The sequence below is a fragment of the Euleptes europaea genome, chromosome 1, assembly GCF_029931775.1.
Source record: "Euleptes europaea isolate rEulEur1 chromosome 1, rEulEur1.hap1, whole genome shotgun sequence".
NCBI classification, from domain to species: domain Eukaryota; kingdom Metazoa; phylum Chordata; class Lepidosauria; order Squamata; family Sphaerodactylidae; genus Euleptes; species Euleptes europaea.
In genome coordinates this window covers 148960671-148982339 of record NC_079312.1, presented here as the reverse complement: position 1 = coordinate 148982339, position 21669 = coordinate 148960671, and the positions used below count along the sequence as shown (strand labels likewise).

The window sequence follows — 21669 nt, the reverse complement described above, 5'->3', positions numbered from 1 at the left end:
TTAGGTAACCACTCATCCACCATGCATCCTCTACCAATACTGCAAAGAACACAAAAGGAAGTGAGCAAGCATAGTGTACAGTGGAACAGGTACAAAACAAAACCTCAGAAAAGAGAACCAACACATATTTCAAGAATTCCTCCACACCATTTTGCTAGCATTCCCTGTCCTTACAAAATGAAATCCATATTTCACCACTACAAGAAGTTTCTGTTTTTGCCTAGCTCTCCAGATTCAGAAAACTGGATGGTACATTTTGAAACTCCTTGCAATATGCAGTTGGGCCCTTGCAGCAGGAGCAGTTTTGTTCAAAATTCATGAGATCTTCTCTTTGCAGAGGAATCTTCAAAACTTGCAACTTTCAACCTGATCAAATAAATTAACAGCTTTTGAGAGGATTCATTTCCCCCCACTTTTAAGATATCAGTTCTGCTGCTGGTGGCAGAAGCACCCCAAGACTTCTATGTAGTCAGTAAAAAGCTCCACTGTTCCCTGTCACTTTTCAGTCAAGTTCAGGATGAAGAAGCTTTACTTATTTATAGATTGTTACATGGCAGCATTTTCATATTGGCTTACAACAGTCACAACAGTTAAAATCATTATAAAAATTCAAACATATATTTGCAAAAGAAAAAGATGATACAAACAAACAGCTCAGAGACTGAAAAACCACCACTTGGCAGGATAAAGCAATCATATCATTACCTAGGGAGACACTCACTAACCTTCCTCTGTAAACGGTCTTTATAGATTCAACTGCCAGTCCAGTGGCCACAATGTCATCCGCATTATGTCTGCGTCCGCTAACAACCAGCAGTCCATCTATTTTCCCAACAACAAACACCAGGCTACCCTGTAAGACAAAAGTCATCAGCAAGCAAAATCATTCTCTCCCTACCACATGAATACAAATTGTCTTGCCTTTGTTCATGCTCTCTACTCATATGCAATTAGAGGCAGGTCCTTCTGGGAAAAAAAGGACAGCTCTGCAAGGCCTCATGACCCACTTCAGGTTCCCAATCCATGTGACTGAAGACTACTGGCCTAGAAAGCACAATCCCACCCCTGAATGGCTGAGCCACATGAATTAGCCTACCCCAAAGGTCCAAGGAGGATGCCAGGCCATTTCTTGGGGAACTGAGCATGTAAGATTAAAGGGTTTCTCTGATTTTAAACTGAGGTACAAAACTGTACCTCACATATCAAAAGATTGTGAAATGCTGATCTAAGGAATTCAGATACTGGATTCTTGCCCATATTTCCATCCCAGAGAAATTATGTCTGGGCTTTTTAAACCATATTTGTCAAGCGGAAGCTTTTCTCAGACTTTTGTGTCCCGCCCACTCCTAGCAGCACAAAATGAAACAAAAGCAGCTCAACATACAGGTCCAACAAAGCCCAGCAAGCCAGAACGCACAAACGGGACATCGCTCACAGGAGAGCTGGCAGAATTCATAGGGATAACCTGAAAGAAGAACAGAAAGGCCACTGGTGACGGAAGAGGCAGTGCTCAGAGAGGGGGAGATGATGATGGTGATGCAGCATGTCCTCTGTGCAGCCCTTTCCAGATGAAATTGCGCGGGGGGGGGATCAATCCTTGCTCTAGAGCGCATTTTGCTTACATAACCCTACTGCTGATGTTAACTGGAACTGAGTGCAAGCACAGGCAAAAACAATGACTCTCCATGACAAGAGAGCTCTGCCAAACAAAAGGCAGTAAGATGGGGAAGCGGGGCATCATCTGCTGCTGTGGTTCTCCTAGGAAGCCAGTTACTTCTCTGTAGTGCAGACCTCACTCTTGTCAGAACATGTGCCACCCACCACTGTTGCCTCTCAAGGGCCTTGCTTTATTCTGAAGGAAACCCGTACTCAGAATAGCAGGCTTAAAAAAAAAAAGAGATGGATTTTTTCCCCAAAGATTGGTTTGACAGATGAGAATGAGGAGAAAGAAGGCCACTAGGGTCAGAATAGGGAGGGCAATTTTCTCTGATTTTTTCCTGTTGCTCAAGATCTCTGATTTGGGGGGGGGGGAATCCTCCAGGAATAGCATTTCGAAGAATCATAGAGTTGGAAGGGACCACCAGGGCCATCAAGTCCAATCCCCTGCACAATGAAGGAAATTTCTGGGATCATTCTGGGCAACAGTGGTAGGGGGTGGGTAAGGAAGTCTTGCTCTGCTGAAAGAAGTCTCTTCCATCAGTGAGACTTGCCATAGGATCCAACCGACTGTGCAAAGTACAGGAAACTTCTCTGCTGTGTGTATGGAGTATGACAGAGCATGCAAAGATGCGGTGTAGGGGTTAAAACCCACCCCCCAATCAACAGAAGCCCTCCACAGCTCCATGCTGCTTTCTAGTTCTTGGCTACAAAGCATTTTCAAACATCCCATTTACCATGAGAGCAGGAATCTGGCTGTTTTTAAAAGTTACAGTTGAAATTTTTCACATGTTGAAGCATGCAATAATTTACTTGCTTTATGTAGTACAACACACACAAAAATGGAAGCATCACACGCCTCTGCTTTCAACCCTTGCACATATGTGGAGCTTCAAGAGAAATATGTGCATACCAGGAAGTACAAATGCTTTTCTGATCCCTTGGACGTGAAACTCTTTAACTTCAAAAGCAAGCCAATTCTAAGGTCTTAGACTTTAAAGTTGGGTCCCCAGTGTGGTGCCTGTGGGCACCATAATGCCCGCTGACACCTTTTGCGGCGTCCGCCAAGTGTGTTTAGGAAGTGGGTGGGGCCAGGTAGGGCTTTTGCCCAGCAAGGCTTCTCATTGACTATTGAAGATTTTATGGGCTGTGCAGATTTTTTAAAATGTTACTTTGGCAGCACCACAACACAAGGATCTACACTGTGTGGCTGAAGTTAAGCTGGGGAAATCATTTTATGGCTGACTCCGCCTCCAGGGCAGCCATTTTGTTGCTGAACCCACCTAGTTGTTTCAGAATTATAAATGTGCCCATAGGCTCAAAAAGGTTGGGGACCCCTGCTTTAAAGTAATAACCTACACAAGTGAGAAAAGTCTGCCTCAATCTGCAAAAAGTTTAAAGCTCACAGCTCTAACAGGAATTGTTCAAGCTAGCACCTACGATTTCAATATTCATATGCTCCTTCTTGTGATTTCACAAAAATAGTTTGTTACTCTTAGGGTGGTGATTCATGGATAGGCTAAACTTTCAGTAAGAATGCTACCGAACATTGCTAAACTTTAGAATTGCAGATCCCTCTGCAATTTGCATACAATACTTAAATTAAACTGCTGTGGCTTAACTGTTACAAGTGTAAACAGAGCACTGGATGCCCCCTTCAAACCACAGCTAAGCCATAGATACACCAGTGGTCTTTACCCGAGCTGTCCTTTCAGCCTGAGCTTCCCACCAAAGCTGCTACATGGGGTTCATCTTAGGGATGTCTCTTACAGGTGTGTTGTAAGAGCTACTAAGTGCTGTGAACACTTAAAAGCCTAACAGAAAAAGATTCCCTTTCCACCCACTCGTTCCACATGCATGTAAAAAGCTCCGAGATGACCCCTCTGTTAACTGAGGGGAAACCAAAGGGGTTGAGCTAAACACTATCTAGTGTAACAGTATTATTGTATTTATTGTATACAATAAAAGTATATTTATTTGATGTTACACTACGTGTTTAGCTCAACCTCTTTGGTTTCTAGTGCAACAATATTATTGTATTTATTGTATACAATAAAAGTATATTTATTTGATGTTACACTACGTAAGTGTTTAGCTCAACCCCTTTGGTTTCCCCTCACTTTCAGGTTGAGTTCCTTCTCCCCCCCCCCTTTTTTTTTTCTTTAGTTGTCCCGCTGTTAACTGGATCAAATGGCACAACTCCTTTGAAACTAAAAACAGGATGAATACATTACATACCTCAAATGTATTTTTAGTTACTCCAGTTAGCCCATAATACATCATCCCTCCTGTTCTGGAGCTGATGCAAATTTCCCCAATTTCATCAGTCTTACAGAGCTGGGGAGGGCCATCAGGCTTCACTATGCACATCATTCCTAAAACAAAGGAGAGGAAACGTCACATCCACACTTGGGGCTTGGCATTTTGCATGTGTTGAAAATACAGAAAGCATTTTGAAGATAAGAAATGGGATGAGACCAAGCCTGAGAATGTGATGCACTTTCAGGGCTTCAGCACATATTAGGCGAATAACGCCAGCGAATAACGCACACTGCTTTTGGTTCGCTTTGAGGGCACGCAGAACTTTGAAAGATGCCAGAAACAGAAGCTGCCATTGACAGATTTGGGTGCCAGATTCAACTACTACATTAAGAAGCGACTGCTATATTCAGGTCAGAATTGTTACTTCATGCTTCAAGAGTTCAAGCTAAACACTAAACTCCAGTGGAAAAGCTTGCCGCCATTGTGAAGGCTGGAGATGTGAACGCCTTTTGGAAACTTGTTAAGACCGGTTCACCAATTTGATTTATCTATGGCTATCCCCCCAATGAGATCGATGGAACATTTTTCAGCCCTGTACCGGACCTCTGAGTGCCCAGCGGAGGTGAAGGAAACTAAGGAATTGCTGGCCTTAACACCAGACTGGCCACACGTCTCCCCAAAGACCGTGTTGGAGCAACTTAACCGAATGAAGTGAGGAAAAGCAGCGGGTCCAGATCTGATTCCCTTGGAGCTTTTTCTAGTAAACCCCGAATGGTGGGCTGCTCGCTTGGCCCCCTTCTTCTCGGATATTAACCAAACAGCTATCATTCCGGAGATTTGGAGGACAGCTACAATCGTGCCAATCCACAAAAGCAGTGATGTCAGCAACCCTGGGAATTATAGGCCAATTAGTCTTATTGCCATCCCGTGTAAGATCTACTCTGCACTCCTCTTGGAGAGGCTACAGGATTGGCTTGACAAAGAGGCCTATCTCCACCCTGAACAGTGTGGTTTCCGTCGAGGTACCTCTACCACAGACCATTGTCTGACCCTCCTTCAGTTGGCCTCTAAGTATTCGAGTCGCCCGAGGGGATGTTTATATGCGGCCTTTATGGACCTAAGGGCTGCATTTGATTCTATCTCCCGACATAGACTTTGGAAGAAACTGATGAACACCAGTATAGACCACAGACTCCTGGTTTTGATTATGGCCCTCTATTCTGGAACAACAGTGCAGGTCAATCCCAGTGGTACACTGACAGATTCTTTCCCAGTTCAAAAAGGGGTAAGACAGGGATGCCTGCTTGCTCCCTCTCTGTTTAACATCTTTATCAACGATTTGGTGCCGCATATCAAAGAGGGAGCAAAACACACCCCATATCTGGCAGGTCAGCCCATACCACTTTTATTATAGGCGGACGATGTGGTTTTGTTGGCGACATCAGAAGTGGGGCTGAGGTCCACTATCAATCTCTTCTTGGAATATTGTGACCAAGAAGAACTCACTGTGAATTAAGCCAAGTCAAAAGTGCTTCGCTTTTCTGCCACCAAGAGAAGAGGCTCCCAGTTTTTCAAGGTCAAAAACGGACAACTCGAATGGGTTTCCACCTTCCGCTACTTGGGCATTGTCTTCAGTTACAACCTATCTTGGTCTGCCCATCTGGACCATGTGAAGAAGACAGCAAGATCCACCAATGTAATGGTAGAGAGGTTTTTTCGAACCAAGGGAGCCAAGCACATCCCATCTGCCATTGATGTCTTCAACGCGAAGCTGGTTTCCCAGATTCTGTATGGAGCAGACATTTGGATCTTCAGCATGGATGAGAAACTAGATTGCCTTTTGAACAATTTTCTCAGGAGAATTACTAGAACCCCGAGGTGTGTTGCTGGGCCTGCCCTTCGTATGGAATTGGCCCAACCCTCGCTTGAGGCACATGCGTGGAGGAGAACAATTAAGCTTAGGTTTAAGTTGCCTGACGACAATCTCCCGTCCCATGCGGGGTTTCCCCATCTTACTCTTAATGACCCGGCCCCCAACCCCTGGCTGAATCTGTTAGCGGAAAAACTAAAAGTACTGGGGCTCCCAATCTCTGCTCCCTCTGACAACCTGGTTCCATCTCATTTTGTGGCAATCTTGAAGAGATTGAAGTAGTTAGATTGGGCCAATACGGTTGGGAGGGCCAGACGTACTTGCTCTGGTCTGGTCTTGGGACTCCCCCCACCAGAGAAGCTTCCAGAGTTCCACTTTACGGTTTCAATCTTCTCACATCGTCGGGCTCTCCTTTTAGCTCATTTAAATGCCTTTCCATCCATGGTCATGTTGGGCAGATATACCGGGATACCTTTTTCGGACCATCTCTGCCCATGTAACACGGGCGAAATTGAAACGTTGGACCATCTGATGCTCCGCTGTCCTCGCTGGTCTCAAGATAGAGATGCTCTTATTGCTCCAAATCCTCACCAGCTTGAACCTCCCTCTACATGCCTGGGTGTTGCCTTTTTTGCTTGGTGACTCAACTAATGGTGCAGCCACATCGAATGTTGCCCGCTTTTTGTCCAGAGTGGCTGCTCTTAAGAAGAAAGAACTCTCAACGCTGTCGCGAGAATTTTTTGTATTGAACATTAGTTTATATTAAATATATTAGTTTATAATGAGCTTGGGTTAAGAATAACCACATTCATACCTTAATATTATAACCTATAGTCACACAAAACTGACTAAGGCTTTCAGAAAGCGGCCCTCTAGCTGACCCCAACTTTTGCATTAGGATCCCGACCTTAGAAAGTAACAGGAGATTTGCATTACTAACAGTTAGTCACCCAGAACACATTAGGTACCTAGAAATTATGTGCAGGGGTAACAAGGTCATTTAAAACAGACAGCAGAGTGCCTGCTTACGCAGGGAGGAAATTATTTATGAACATTGAGTGACAGACGGAACAAGATTGATCAGAGACCTGAACAAACTTATTATGGAACAAGATATTTCTAAACAATTTTAGTCATGATTTGTGGAAACTCATTTCCTAAAGAATGTGACAGGGAGAGGGGCCATTTGAGACCCTATCCTCACGGTCCAGCCTATAAAAAGGCGGTCCAAATGTCCAGTCCTTTGTCCTTCCAGGGGAGAGACCATCCTGTCTCTCTTTTGGAATGACCCAGAGAGGCTCTGATTGTCTTGACTGTCTGTCTGCCTGTCTGTGTATCAGTCTCTATGTGGGATGTTGTTAAATCTGTCTAAGTATTATTTTTCTCTTTGCCTTACAACCTCTTTAAGTTCAATAAACCTATATGCTTTACTGTTATGTGTGTGTGGTCTGAGACTGTCCTAAGTACATGGTTTGTGTTTCCCTATTACACTCTCTGGCTTTGCTTGGTAAGTAGCAGGCAGAGGAGGCCACAAAAAATAAAGAGCTCAAGGGAGAGAATTTGCAAATTATCGCAACAAACGCCTATCTCTGGCAATTTTTAGTCAGTTGGCTCCGCCCCCAGTTTATTTTAGTTAGGATTTTTACTTATTGGGCTGATGCCTAATTTTTAGCATTGTTAACTTAAGATTGTATTATCCTTATTATGTTTACTACGTATTATGCTTCCTATCCTCCCTCGTCTTCTCCTCCCTTCCTTTCCTCCTCCCTTGGTCAAAGGCTGCGGTCATAGACCTAATAATAAATTAAATTAAACTCGTGTCTTAACACCAGCCCAAGCATTTAAAAACAAACTTGAAACAAGCACACACATATATTTTCTTCTTTGAGGATGTATTCCTAAAGACTTGTTTGGATCCTCCCCAATCTGGTTTCAGGCCTGGTTATGGGACTGAAACAGTCTGGATTGCCCTGGTGGATGACTTGTGCCACGAGACGGACATAGGGAGAGCAGCACTGTTGATTCTCTTGGATCTCTCAGTGGCTTTTGATGTTGCGGTAACCTTCTGGACCACCTTTCCAGGCTGCAACTGGGAACCACCATTTTGCAGTGATGCTAGTACCACCTAGAGGAGAGGTTTCAGAAGGTGTTGCTGGGGGACTGCTGCTCAGCCTTTGGCCTGTGGGGTCTTGCAAGGCTCCACCTTGTCCCATACACTCTTTAACATCTACATGAAACTGGTGGGGGAGGTCATCTGGAGATTTGTCTGAGTTGTCACCAATATATGGATAACGTTCAGTTCCATCTCGTGCTTATGGCCAATCGCAGGGAGGCTGTAGAAACCCTGAACTGGTGCCTGGAGGCAGTTTTGGAGTGGATGCTGGCTAATAAACTGAGGCTGAGCCCCAACAAGACAGAAGTGCTACTGGTTAGTGGAGGGTCTGACTTGGGACTTAAGGTGTCACCCATTCTTGGACGGGTTTGCTCTCCCCATGAAGGAACAGGTCTTTAGTCTGGGGGTGCTCTTAGACCCAGGGCTACTGCTGGATACATAGGTGGCAGCTGTGGGCAAAAGAGCCTTTTACCAATTTTGACTGGTTAGTCAACTGTGGCCTTCCTGGGCAGAACAGATACAGCCACTGTGGTCCATGCCCTGGTTACTTCTCGATTTGATTGCTGTGATGCGTTCTATAAAGGGGTGCCCTTGAAAAGAGTTTGGAAATTTCAGCTGGTACAGAATGCTGCAGTCAAGATGTTGACGGGAGTGAGTTGCAGGGACTGTATCACTCCAGTCTTGGCCCATCTACACTGGCTCCCAATTTGCTTTCTGACACAATTCAAGGTGCTGGTGTTGACCTTTAAAGCCCTATATGGCTTGTGACCAGCATACTTGAAGGGCAGCCTACTCCCTTACAAACCTACCCAAACCTATATACCTATATGAATTGTTAAGATGTGTTTTTGTTATTTGTAGATAAATAACATTTAAAAAATAAAACAAAGACTAGCTGTGCTGCTGGAAAACGTGTGCTTTCAGCCTGTCAATCATTCGTAGTTCCAATAAAAGCCTTCATCACTTCATTCAGATTGATATGGTTGCTCGTAACAAAAACCATAGCTGGCAACTAGGTCAGTGGTTTGTGCAGCTGTGAAAATATCCAATTACCTGGACATGCATAGGGGAAGGAGAGAATATGATGCAGAGGTCCACAAGATTCCTGTTGTATCCCATTTTGGTTGGCTTCTAGGAAACTGCAAGCTTCCTTCTATGGTGGGGTATTATCATAGAAGGTTCACTGGTAGAAATGTGAGCCCCAAACTGCAAAAGGATTAAGGATGATGGTGCTGTATTTCCTTTTGGCATGAGATGGCTGAATAAACTAATGTACAGATAAAAAGGACTGATTGTAACACCCAGAAAGATATTTAGTATAGTAACAAGGGATCAAGTAGCAGCCAATATGACTTCAGAAATCAAACAGCCTTTCTTGTAAACATCTGCCAGTTATAGTCCCATTACTTCCCATGACAACTATCAATCGTCTTGGAGCAAGTTACCACAACCCTCCCATATTCTCCCACCACTATGACTTCACCTCCTGGCATCACATGACCAACATCCTGCACGGTAAGAGCAGAATTTTTATCTTCAGTATTCACACGAATGACACCATAACTCAACCCATTCATTGATAGGATGGCTCTTCCAGGCAAGGGTGCCCCAGGAACACCAGGCCTAGGAAGAAAAGGCAGATTTTACATAAAACAGACAAAATACTAGACACTACCAGGATTTTTTAAAACAGGTAACATTTCCACCCCCTAAAATTAGGAAATCTGGTAGAACTAGGTTTTCTGAAAGTGCCTCAAAACAATGGACGTCATTAGCTTCCAGGCTTTGGATATATTTCATGGACCACTTCACATTAAGTTACTCAGAAAAGACCAACATTTAAGCCAGGGGTGGGGAACCTCCGGCCTGCGGGCCAGAAGCGGCCCGCGAGCTCATTTTAAATGGCCCCCGGCCCACCTGCCAAGGCTGGGAGTTCCACGGCCTGCCTGCTGAGGCCAGGAGCTCCACGGAGCTAGCTGCCGCTAGCCAGGGCCTCTTCTCAGGCTTTGCTGGGAGGCAGGAGTGCATGCCAGCCCTGAACCTCCCTCCCCCTCCCAGCTTGCCTGGGTGGCGGGGCAATCCCCCGGCCGCACCCCTGTGCCGCGGACTAATGCTGCTGGGGCGGCCAAGACTCGTGCCGCCGGGCCTCACCGGCCTGTGAGCAGCTGGCTCGGTGGGCCCCTATACAGCCCTCCCCCTCCGCAGCCAGCGCTGAGGGGGCAGCTGAGATTGGTGCCGCCGGGGCCTTGCCGGCCTGCGCGCTGCCCGCCCCGCCAGCTTGGTGGGCCCCTGTATAGCCTGTCTAAAGGGGATGGGTGTGGGGGAGGCGGCAATGAGGCCCGGCCGGGCGGGGGATCCTCCTCCTCCTCCTCCTGCTTGCCCCGGGCACGTGGGAGGCAGCAGGGCCCAACCCGGCTCACAGGTGCGCTGAGAGCCCGGCCAGGAACTCTGTGGGAGTGGCCGGCTCCGCCCCAGCGCACCCACTCCTGTGATCTGCTGCGCCCCGCCGCTCCCTTCCCCCTGGCCAGGCAGAACCTGTGACCTTCATCCCGCAGTCAAGTCCCTCCAGACAGGCAGGCAGGATGTAGCCCTGGGCGCTGCTGTTGCTGGAGCACTGCCAGCTTGCCCGGAGTGCCATCCCCGCAGGGCGCTGCTGGCCAGGGAGCGTGGCTCGGCGCCATCGGGGCAACCCGCCGCTCCTGTCCCCGTCTCCAGGCAGCCTGAACCGGTGGCTGATGCGGCGCAGCCTTTGCAAAGGGCCCCTTCCTGCCGCTCGGCAGCCTCCGCTGGGAATCCCTGGGGAGGGGGGCTACAGTTCTAATTCCTCTCTCTCAGAGGGTCTGACATTCTTCTCCCCCCCCCCCCAACAGAAGAGCTGCTCTTCAAGTTCTGGATGCATCAGGCGTTGGCCTCGGCTGGGCGGAGGCAGCTGTCAATGGGGCAGGACGCCGAGCCTCCGCGGGAGGGGGGTCTCCCGGCGCCCTGTTCACTGCTGTTCTGTGCACCCCCTGACTTCTCCATTGCGGGCCGAGGGCGGAGGTGGGGCCGTGTGGGGGGGGGAGGGGAAGCGGGAAGGCTTCATTCCATTCGCGTGCGAGGCCGGGTGTCTGTTGGGGAAGGGTTTTCTCTCTTCCTCTTTTTCTGTCACTCTCTCCTTTTCTTTGTCTCCCTCTTTCTCCATCTTTTTCTGTCTTTCTTTGTCTCCCTCCATCCTTTTTTCCCTTCCCCTACTTTTCTTTCTCTCTTTCCCTCTTTTTCCCTCTCTTCCCTTCCTTCCTCCTTCCTTCCTTCCCCTCCACCCTCCCTTTCCTTTTTTCCTTCCTTCCCCCTTTCCCTCCCTCTCCTAAGGTTGCCAACCTCCAGGTACTGGCTGGAGATCTCCTGCTTTTACAAGTGATCTCCAGCCAATAGAGATCAGTTCCCCTGGGGGAAATGGCCCCTTGGGCCATTGGGCTCTATGGCATTGAAGTCCCTCTGCAAACCCTGCCCTCCTCAGGCTCCACCCCCAAAACCTCCCAGTGTTGACAAAAAATACCTGGCAACCCTAGTGCCCCCCCCCAGAGATTTACGGCCGGATGGCCCCTGAATGATTTTATAAATATGCAAATGGCCCTTGGCATGAAAAAGGTTCCCCACCCCTGATTTAAGCGCTCTGAAAAGTTATCCAAACCTTAGTGGACGTGGAGCTCACAATGCATTGGGACACATTCAGAAAATCCATCTCTTGGTGACGAAAGCAAAAGCCATATTAAGAAGGAAAACAAGCTTCATGAATCTACCCAGGGACACATGTATGGGATTTGTGCTTCATTTTCATGGACAAACTTAAGTTATTATGTTTGCATTTGAACAGCTGCCAAAAAGGGGGGGGGGACTCCTGAAACTGAACTGTGTACTATAAAGACCCTGACAGTATGAAATCAGCCAGGAGCAGACCTGAAAAGGACTTGTGTCTACTTCCCATTCTGAACTAAAATATAGCACGCATCAGATTATAGTGACAAAAAGTTGTGCTTTTTTTGTAATTGAAGTATTTAAAGTCATATTTTCTGGTAAATAGAAAATCAAAGTTCATTATTTGTTAACCACTATAAACCAAGAATGGATGAAGAAAATTTATGGGTGGGCTTCCAAAGAAAATGCATAAATGTTCCAAGTAGCCCCACACATGCTGCCATCAGTTTTTGAGAACAGAAGCCGGCAGTAATTCTGCAAAGCAGTGAATATGCCTGCAGAAGCCACAGATTTTTTAAAAAACATGTCATCTAGAAGTCTAGCCTTTGAAACACAAAGAAGTATAGCTCTACAAAGCAGACATGGGTGTACCTCCGAATGGCTACTGTCATGGCTTCAGGAGATGTTGCACAAGGGCATATTGCCTCTGGTTTAAGCCCATGGCTCTGGAACAAGCTCAAGAATGCATCACAGGAGGACACAGACCCTGGAAGGCAAACATTCTCACTCAAAACTGAGCATCGGGGGCTAGCAGAACAGAAAGACTACATAGAAAACCAAAGCATCTACAATTTATACGACCCCCTATATATAACAAGATCTCCACATGATTTAGTGCACCGCAGACAAGTATAAATGCTTTAATAGAGTGCTTCTTTGTAAAATATGGCTGCTTCATTTAATTAAGGCACTGTAATATAGTCCTGAAACATCAAGCATTTTACATCATTATGTGCAGGCCTATCTGAAAAGCGGCTACTCAGGAAAGCATAATAAAAACTTGAGAATTACACTGTGGTGTCAATTTGTACATATATTTCAGATCCGTCCCTTACAAGGAGTCATGGCAGATGTTAATTAAGGCTGCTCGGTACAATGATTCTTCTAGATTCTGGTAGATTGTTTCTTCTTCTCTAAAAACTAGAGGTAGTATCTCTTATGCTATTACTGCTCAGACTTGGAGATCACATTTTTCATCATTGTATTCTAAGTTGAATTATGATGACAATCTACACATTACAATGCCTCTGGATTTTCCAGAATGGCAGCCAGTTCTTTCAGAGATAGCAAACCTTATACTGATTCTTCAGCCCAACCGGTATAATAGTAAGGGTCATTTAACTGCTCCTTTCACCATTGTCTGGGGGGTTAAATAGGGGTGCCTTTTAGAACCCTATTTAATATGTATCTGTCCAGTTTGCCAGCCATTTTTTACTGATCCTTCCTTCCATGGACCTAAATTACTGGATATTTCAATTCCTCTTTTACTTAATGCAGAGGACTCAGTTTTACTTTCCCGAACCCAGGTTGGTCTTCTTCGGGCTCTGAAAAGCTTCCATACTTATTGTTTGCATGAAGAATTATCTATAAATTTTACTAAAACTATTAAGTTTGCTGCTCACTCTTCGATCAAAGGAGAGACATGGATAATAAATGGGCAGAAGATTTCTCAGGTTTTGTCTAAGCATTTGGGTGTGTTATTTCACTCCACCTTGCCTTGGAGATGTCATAAACAATTGGCCACTCAGAAGTCTATGGCTAGTACGAAGGCAATTTTGCAAGGGGGGGGGGGGGTTCTAATGGGCACACTATATTCCAGCAGCTATTAGAGTTTTTAACTCAATGGTGATTTCACAACTTTTGAACGGTGCCCTGATATGGATTTCTGCTGTGGACAATTCCATAAATAGTGTGCATTCATCATTCCTTCGAACAATTGGAGGGCTCCCCAGGTGCATTTCATCATCGGCCCTTCCTTATGAGTTTGGTCTTAGCTCTATAGAATTTTGTGCATGGGGACACGCCTTTAATTTCTGGTTTCATCTATTTTTGAGGCCCCGGAGGGTAATTTGGTAAGCTTAACCCTCAGGGACTCTTATAAGGCTCCCTGGCTCCAGCTTTTTGAACGGAAGTTATCACTTGTAAATCTGAAAGTGAAGGACCTTTTCTCTTTTTCTGTAGATCAATGTAAAAAACATGTGGCCAAACTGACCTATGCTAGAGATAAGAATTACACTCATTTTGATGCTAGGAGGACTTTTATCTAAAGGTAATTTTCCTTCCTATTTGGATTCTCTTGTTAGTCTAAAGTTATGTAGAACGTTTATGCACTCAAGATTTAATTGCCCTTTTTCAATGGTTTTGCTGGGCTGTCTGCTAAGGATCCCTTTTTCAGACTGGCTATGTCCCTGCCCTCTTCAGTCAGTGGACTCTTTGGTACATATCCTTTTGCAATGCCTTTATGTGTCCCAACTTAGGCTAAAATGGATTATGTCATGTTTTAATAAATGGTCCGCATTTTCTCAAGCAACTTTATAGCAAAAGGTCCAGTTCCTCTTAGAGGACTCCGATACTCAGAGAACTTACTTTGTTGCTTGTTTTTTAGAGCTGCAGAGAAGACTCGAAAGGTGTTTTTAGATATGGGTCAGCCTTACAAGGACATAACCTCTCACAGAGTCTTTGTGACCCTGACAACACTTTGTGGAAGAAAGTTACAGGGTTTCAGAGGTTCCTCCTACACCCTGAAGATACCTTGGTGTAGACCCCCTTCCTCCCAATGTCTGATTAAGAAGCCCTAATGGTATTCATCGCTTGCCTCTCATGAACACCATCTGGTCAGACACTCAATTAGGCCCCATAAGCAGCAGCTACCCCATGTAAATCTGTCACTCATTTCTCTCAAAGACACTCCAAGTCATCCCCTGTGAGCAATTTGAACATGCATATGCCCCCATGTCTTCTTTGCTATGGTACCATTGGGTGGTTTTCTCTCTTTTTTTCTCCCACAGGCAAGTCCTTCTTTAATGAAACAATTCTCATATGAGGTTTGTGCATCCTGCAATCATTTCACTACAGTTTGAATGGAAACTGAAATTAAGGGACCATGTCTGCAGCTCATACCAGGGAATTTCCAAGTACCACTAAACTCTGCTCCCTTTCTTACAACTTTGTCAATGCCATTAACATTATCTGCTCTTGGGAAGAGGCAATGTACAAATGATCTTTCTATGAGAAAGCCATTTAGCTACTGCCATTCTAGATTACTGTAAGTAAAAAAGAGCTAGCAAAAATATCCTCTGTATATAGATAACCACTCCTTTTTAATAATAATAATACTTAATGTTCTGAAGCATTTGTGCAGTTGAGTGGTTAAAGCACTCCATATACATTATCTTGCTGTAATCTTTACCGCAACCCTATTAGGTAAGTCAGAGTTGTCATCCCCACTATTGTAGCTGACAAGGTTGAGCCACAGAGAGCATGCTTACTGCCATGAAAATTACTTGTCAGGAAAAGGGGGAGCCAGAGTCACAACCTTATCAGTATTGAGGCTGTGGACCAAGAGAGCTGGGGACACATTCTGAGCATCAGGAACATAGTGAGGAACAAATCAGGGGTCACAGCCATTGAGGTATCTGCTCCACTGCTGAGTGTTGTTGCCTCACTGCCTGACTTCTCCTCTAAGCATGCATGTAGAGAGATAGGAGGCATATAGCGATGCCAGCCTCCAGATGGGACCTGGGGATTCCCCAGAATTACACTTCATCTCCAGACTACAGAGATCAGTTCCCCTAGAGAAAAGGCAGGATGCAGACGCTTAAAAGCAGTGGGATGAACAGCCATGTTGCATCATTTCCCTCACTTCCACCATGGAGGGGGGGGAATCCCCTTTTCAGTGCTCTCAGACATAACATGACTCAGGGCCAAATCAGAAGAGTGTGGTTCTAACAAGGCACCTTCCCTCTTGAGGCAGGGAGATGCTCTACTGCCTTGCCTCTCGTGGAACTGTATTACATCTCGCCATGCCCTAAATACAACTTCAGATTATGTTGCTAACATGCACACAGTCTCAGAGACATGTTTTCAGCAGGCCATGTTCCAGGGAGCATTCAGCACTCTTGTGCATGTGAGTGTGCACATCCACAGGCACACGTTCTCATACATGCAAACACTTTCCAGTGCATTATGCCTTGATGTGCATAGCTAGCCATAGTTGTAAAGACTGTTGGAAGAAAAACCAGGAGAGCACTAGAGAACAGAAAAACTACTTACAGGGGTTAGCACCATCAGTTACAATCAGCATCCGCAGGGAACTTAAGCTGACATCTCTTTGGTCCCGATGAGCCATCATGGCCCAGTGCAAGTCTCGACATTTCACCAGAGCTACTCTAGCTGCAACCCAGACGAATAAGAGAAAGGAGAAGTTAAAGGCTGGATCACAAGATCTGTCCATCCCAGATCTTTCCCACATTTCCATGGTTGTGGGGCTCACTTGGAATAATAACTACACAAGTCAGGGGCTGCAGTGGGAAGGGGGATGGATCACCCTGTCTCCTCCACCAGTGCAGCTCTGATGACAGAAAAAGAAAGGTTAATTTTAGCCCCTTCCCCTTTACCACTTCAGACCCACATGGCTATTAGATCACCCAGTTCCTGTGACCCTGGGGATAATCTTTCTTGGGTTCTGAAAGGATTGCTGGGGTTGGGGGAGACTTTCGATCCTCGCATCTACAGATTGTAGGATCCTACCAAAAGTATGGGAATGCATACATGTTCGCAATTTCTTCTACTCTGGTGGTATAAATGGAATGTGAGAAAATCAGACAAATCAAAGGGATAGTATTCTCAAACAAGAAGAGGCAGAACAACTGGGAAGCCAGTTCTGCCAGGCACAAAAGCTGTGGGTTCCTCATCACCTCTCTTGGCATCTTGTCCAGTTCTGTTCAACATTGGAGCAGGGCTGGAGAACTTATGCACCCTTGGAAAGCCTTAGATCAAGGGTGTCAAACATATGGCCTGGGGGCCGGATCAGGCACCTTGAGAGCTCTTATGCAGCTCGCGAGCCACCACCACCCCACTCCCAATCGGAGCTGGCGAGCCCACAGTGATATTATGTTAAGCATGTTTGTATTTTAAGCAAAAAATAAAGCAAAAAATATCATTGATTGGCTTTGCCTGTGTCTTCTATAAAGTTTTATCTCCGGTACCTGGCATTAAATTTTATGGTACACATGGCCCAGCCCAACATATCTGGCCCTCATAACAAATGAGTTCGACATCCCTGCCTTAAATGTTACCCACCATACCCTAAGAAACCACTTTTTCCTACAGGGGCCAAATATCGTGTATATAGTGCTGTTCAACTCCTATGCTACCTTTGTGAGTGTGAACCCTCTGCACCCAAGAAAGAGGGCAGGTTTTCATCACAGAATAGGGCACGCTGATGGTGTGCAGCTTGTTCATTACACTCTGAAAGACAGAAAAGAAAAAGAGCAAAACTTATTTAAAAAACACACCCACATGCCAATAAAACAGAACAGCAGAAAGGTTGTATTTCCAAGCACGCGCTGAGGAATCTTTTTTGTAAAAAAACCAGCTGAACACCCTCAACCAGCATGGCAACTAATATTCAAAACATCCTTTGTCTTTACATAAGTCTACACTCAAACATCAGCATATAAAATAAATTTCCACTCTAAAAGGAAATGATATCAAACTCAATTTACTCATCAAGTTGCAGTCAAATAAAATTTCAGAAAGAAACAAAAAGCAACAAAAATGGGTTTAAAATGCAGCACTTGCATAACTGAAATATATTCTTAAAAACAATCCACTAATGTAGCAGAGTACATAATGCCAAATTAAATAAAATCTCAATATTAAAACAGAAGTGGTGTCAGGATGCTAAAACATCCCCTTCCACATCTCAAATAACTGGTACATCTGGAGAAGCTGGCTGTTGCTTAGGCAACTTCATACCACAATACATTCTTCAATCTTTACAGTTACACAAGGCTATTGTTTCTCTTTTAATCAAGGTGCCAGGAAACCTACAGCAAGAAATTTCTACATGCAGCAGTCATGACACTCAAACTCTAAAAGTGGAATGAATTATTAAAAAAATATACGTTCTGTTGCCCCAGAAGGTCGGACCAGAACCAACGGGTTTAAATTAAATCAAAAGTTTCCGTCTATACATTAGGAAGAATTTTCTAACAGTTAGAGTGGTTCTTCAGTGTAACAGGCTTCCTTGGGAGATGGTAAGTTCTCCTTCCCCGGAGGTTTTTAAGAAGAGGTTAGATGGCCATCTGTCAGCAATGCTGATTCTATGACCTTAAGCAGATGATGAGAAGGAGGGCACCTTGGCCATCTTCTGGGCATGAAGTATGGGTCACTGGGGGTGTGGGGGGGAGGTAATTGTGAATTTCCTGCATTGTGCAGGGGGTTGGACTAGATGACCCTGGTGGTCCCTTCCAACTCTATGATTCTAATTTTATGAAGGCCCTCTTTGTCTCAGTCCTACTGCCAAAGTTGGAATTCATGACTCAGAAAATAGGCTGGTCCATGGAGGTGTATACTAAGACAGGAAGGGGATATGAGTGGAGCTCGCAGACTGTCTGATAAAACTTTCAGCCATGTTCTTTGGTCTCTATCCATGCTTCCCTGCCCCTACTGACTCATACTGCACCTCTGTGAGATCTTACTGTCAGATTATTGGAGTCCTCCAGATTATGCCCACATTTTATTGGCATATACTGCCCACAAACATTTTTCCTTTATAATTATGACGAATAGAAACCCACAAGTGGGAACCTGCAAGGACTTGTGGGAGGCATCTCATTTTCCCCTCCCCCATTATTTCCTCTTTCCCTTTCCTGAAAGCCCCCATAGTGCCTTCCCTTTTCCTGCTTCCTTCTCCCCTTTTAGGGCTGCCAGCCTCCAGATAGGGCCTGGAGATTTTGCAGAATCACAACAGATCTCTCAGCTACAGATATCACTTCACCTTAGAGTGGTCACCTACAGGTTGGGAAATTCCTGGAGATTTGGAGGTAGAGCCTTGGGAAGGCGAGGTCTGGGGAGGGAAGCAAACTCAGCAGAATATAATGCCATAGAGCCCCACCCTCCAAAGTCCCCAGGTTCTACCTCCAAAATCTCTAACCTGGAGTTGGCAACCCTATCTCCTTCCCACTCAACAGCCAATCTACCTTTGTCTGCCCCTCTGTCTTCAGCTTTCTTTCTCCCCCACCCCCAGCAGCCTTTCCTTACAAAAACTGTGGCCCAATTGTGCAGTGCCGGCTACTGGGCCAGAACCACTAGCATTGTTGGGAACCCTTAAGAACTTGTGGGGTGGTACCTCACTTTCCCTTGTATCCCCTGCCCCACAATATGGCCTCTTTCCACCCTTCTGGCAACCCCCATATCCTCTCCCCTTTCCCTGCCTCATGCTCTCCTTGTCAGCCATTCACCAACCTACCTTTTATCTCCCTCCCATCTTCATTTATATTTATTTACTTCATTTATACCCCAGCTTTCTCCACAGTGGTTACCAAGGCAGTTTACATTATTCTCCTCGCTTCCTTTTTATCTGTACAACAACCCTTTGAAGTAGGTTAGGCTGAAAGTCTGTGAGTGGCCTAATATCACCCAGTGAGGTTCCACAGCAAGATGGGAATTTGAACCTGGGTCTTGCAGACCCTTCTCTGAAGCTCTAACTTCTACACCACACTGGCTTTATGTGATGGCTGCAGTTAAAAAGCAGCAAGCAGCCAGGCCTAATTGTCATGGAAGTCAGGCAGTATCAAGAGCGGCAGAGATTGCTGCCAGGCTTAGAGTTGCCAACCTCCAGGTGGGACCTGGAGATCTCCCAGAATTACAATTGAACTCCAGATGACAGAGATCCGTCCCCCTAGAGAAAATAACTGCTTTGGAGGGTGGACTCTATGGCATTATATCTGGCTGAGGCCTCTCCCCTCCCCAAAACCTGCCCCACTCAGACTCCTCCTCAAAATCTCCAGGAATTTCCCAACCTGCTGCTGGCAATGCTAGTTAGGTCTGGCCCCAATGAGTCCTCCCTCAAGAGGCCAAAATAGGCCTGGAAAGAAGAAGTAGCAGTGTTAGTTTTTATATGCCGACTTTCTCTACCACTTAAGGAAGAATCAAACCATCTTAAAATCACCTTCCCTTCCCCTCCCCACAACAGACACCCTGTGAGGTAGGTGGGGCTGAGAGAGCTCTAAGAGAGCTGTGACTAGCCCAAGGTCACCCATCCGGCTTCATGTATAGGTTTGGGGAAACCAACCCTGTTCACCAGATTAGCGTCCGCTGCTCATGTGGAGGAGTGGGGAATCAAACCCAGTTCTCCAGATTAGAGGCCACTGCTCCAAACCACCGCTCTTAACCACTATACCACACTGGCTCTCTCTTCCCCCACCCCCTTGCTTTTGCTGGCAGAACCAAGCCTTGAAACACTGTGGTTGCCTAGCAACAGCCACTGAAGGAAATCCATTGGTTAAAGCTACGGGTCCTCTTTTATCATGTTTGGATTTTTTAAGCCTCCCAATGTATTTTTTTTTTAAGATTTCAGATTGTTCTGAAAACCTGGGACCCTTTTCAGATTTGTACAAAGCCCTGTCTTGCCCGTGCACAGCTCCAATCTCCGGATTTAAATATCCAAAGATTTGCTGATTTCACTATTAGAATATAAGATTGTTCCAGGGGAAACCAAGGATTCTCAGTATGGTGACAGATTTCACATGGGATATCATATTTCGATTCCATGTTTCTATGCAGTTCTTCAGAACCCCTATACTCATTACACCTAGGTTGAGGGAATCTTACAAAAAACAGGTTCCCATCCCCTCAAAATGATGACTCACTGTTAGCATGCTGTGCCACAAGCCAGCATCCTTCTTGAAATCCAGGACATTCACTATGGTTTCACCTAAAACAAAAAATAGGAAAGGGTCTGAATCATCATTCCCAAGCTCCAGCTTCCCGTTTTACTGACCTAACTATCAGTTGTTCCACGTATGTTACAAGCTTGGATGTTCCTCTTGTACTGTCATACTTAAGCCTTGAAAAACCAAATGCTCTCCTCCCTGCATATACTTACCATCTAAATGAGAAAGCAAAATTGGCAATCTTCACTGCATGTTATATATCAACATTATGTTTCATAAGCATAAGAACATAAGAAAAGCCATGCTGGATCAGACCAAGGCCCATCAAGTCCAGCAGTCCATTCACACAGTGGCCAATCGGGTCACATCTGAGTGGACATAACAGGGAAGGGGGAAGGGGCGAGAAAAACTGCATCAGAGTAGTTGTGTTCTATTGTAATAATTGTTGTAAGCTGCTGAACAGCCTGACAAGATTGGCCAAGAGAGACATATACGTTTTTTGACTCCTATGTATTACTATGTATTAAGTATTTTGGCTCCTATGTATTACTGCCCATCATTATGCTTTGCCTTATCAAAGTCGTTTAGCATGTTGGAAAAGAGTAGGAGGCATTGTCACTGAAAATGACAATAATGCTAGGAAAAGTTGAAGGCAGCAAGAAAAGAGGAAGACAACATGAGATGGATTGACTCTATAGAGGAAGCCACGGCCCTCAGTTTGCAAGACCTGAGCAAGGTTGTTAACAATAGGACGTTTTGGAGGACAGTGATTCATCGGGTTGCCATGAGTAGGAAGCGACTTGATGGCATTTAACACACAACACACTGACAACTTACAGAAATGGAAGTTTAAAAAATGCTTCGCTTTTGCAAATACAAAGTTACAGTTAAGCCAGTTTATGCTGCTTCACTGCTCTGTGAAGTGTTTTGTGTGGGCACTCAATAATGTACAAAAATGCAAGTGTTAAACCAGGAGATTAACCCCCTCTTAATATTTATTTAAAACATTTTAAGTCACCTTTCCATCCAATTCAGTGTCCCCAAGGTGGGGAACAATAAAAATATTAAAACAAAATTAAAAACACATATAAATATATACAAACAATTAAAACAAAACATGTAAGCACATGAAT

At 45.2% G+C, this 21669-nt stretch overlaps 1 protein-coding gene across 2 annotated transcripts in view; it reads right to left on the bottom strand.

The window, feature by feature from the left end:
- Positions 1-21669, bottom strand: part of DIP2B (disco interacting protein 2 homolog B) — a 220708-nt gene that overhangs the window by 29944 nt on the left and 169095 nt on the right. For both annotated transcript variants that reach the window (XM_056853964.1, XM_056853968.1), the window contains exons 14-21: positions 20513-20577; positions 17012-17105; positions 15909-16028; positions 12228-12342; positions 9385-9524; positions 3895-4031; positions 1385-1465; positions 726-853 (exon numbers count right to left, since the gene is read on the bottom strand). In XM_056853964.1, coding sequence (XP_056709942.1) covers positions 726-853; positions 1385-1465; positions 3895-4031; positions 9385-9524; positions 12228-12342; positions 15909-16028; positions 17012-17105; positions 20513-20577 — 880 coding nt within the window. The remainder of the gene's footprint in view (positions 1-725; positions 854-1384; positions 1466-3894; positions 4032-9384; positions 9525-12227; positions 12343-15908; positions 16029-17011; positions 17106-20512; positions 20578-21669) is intronic.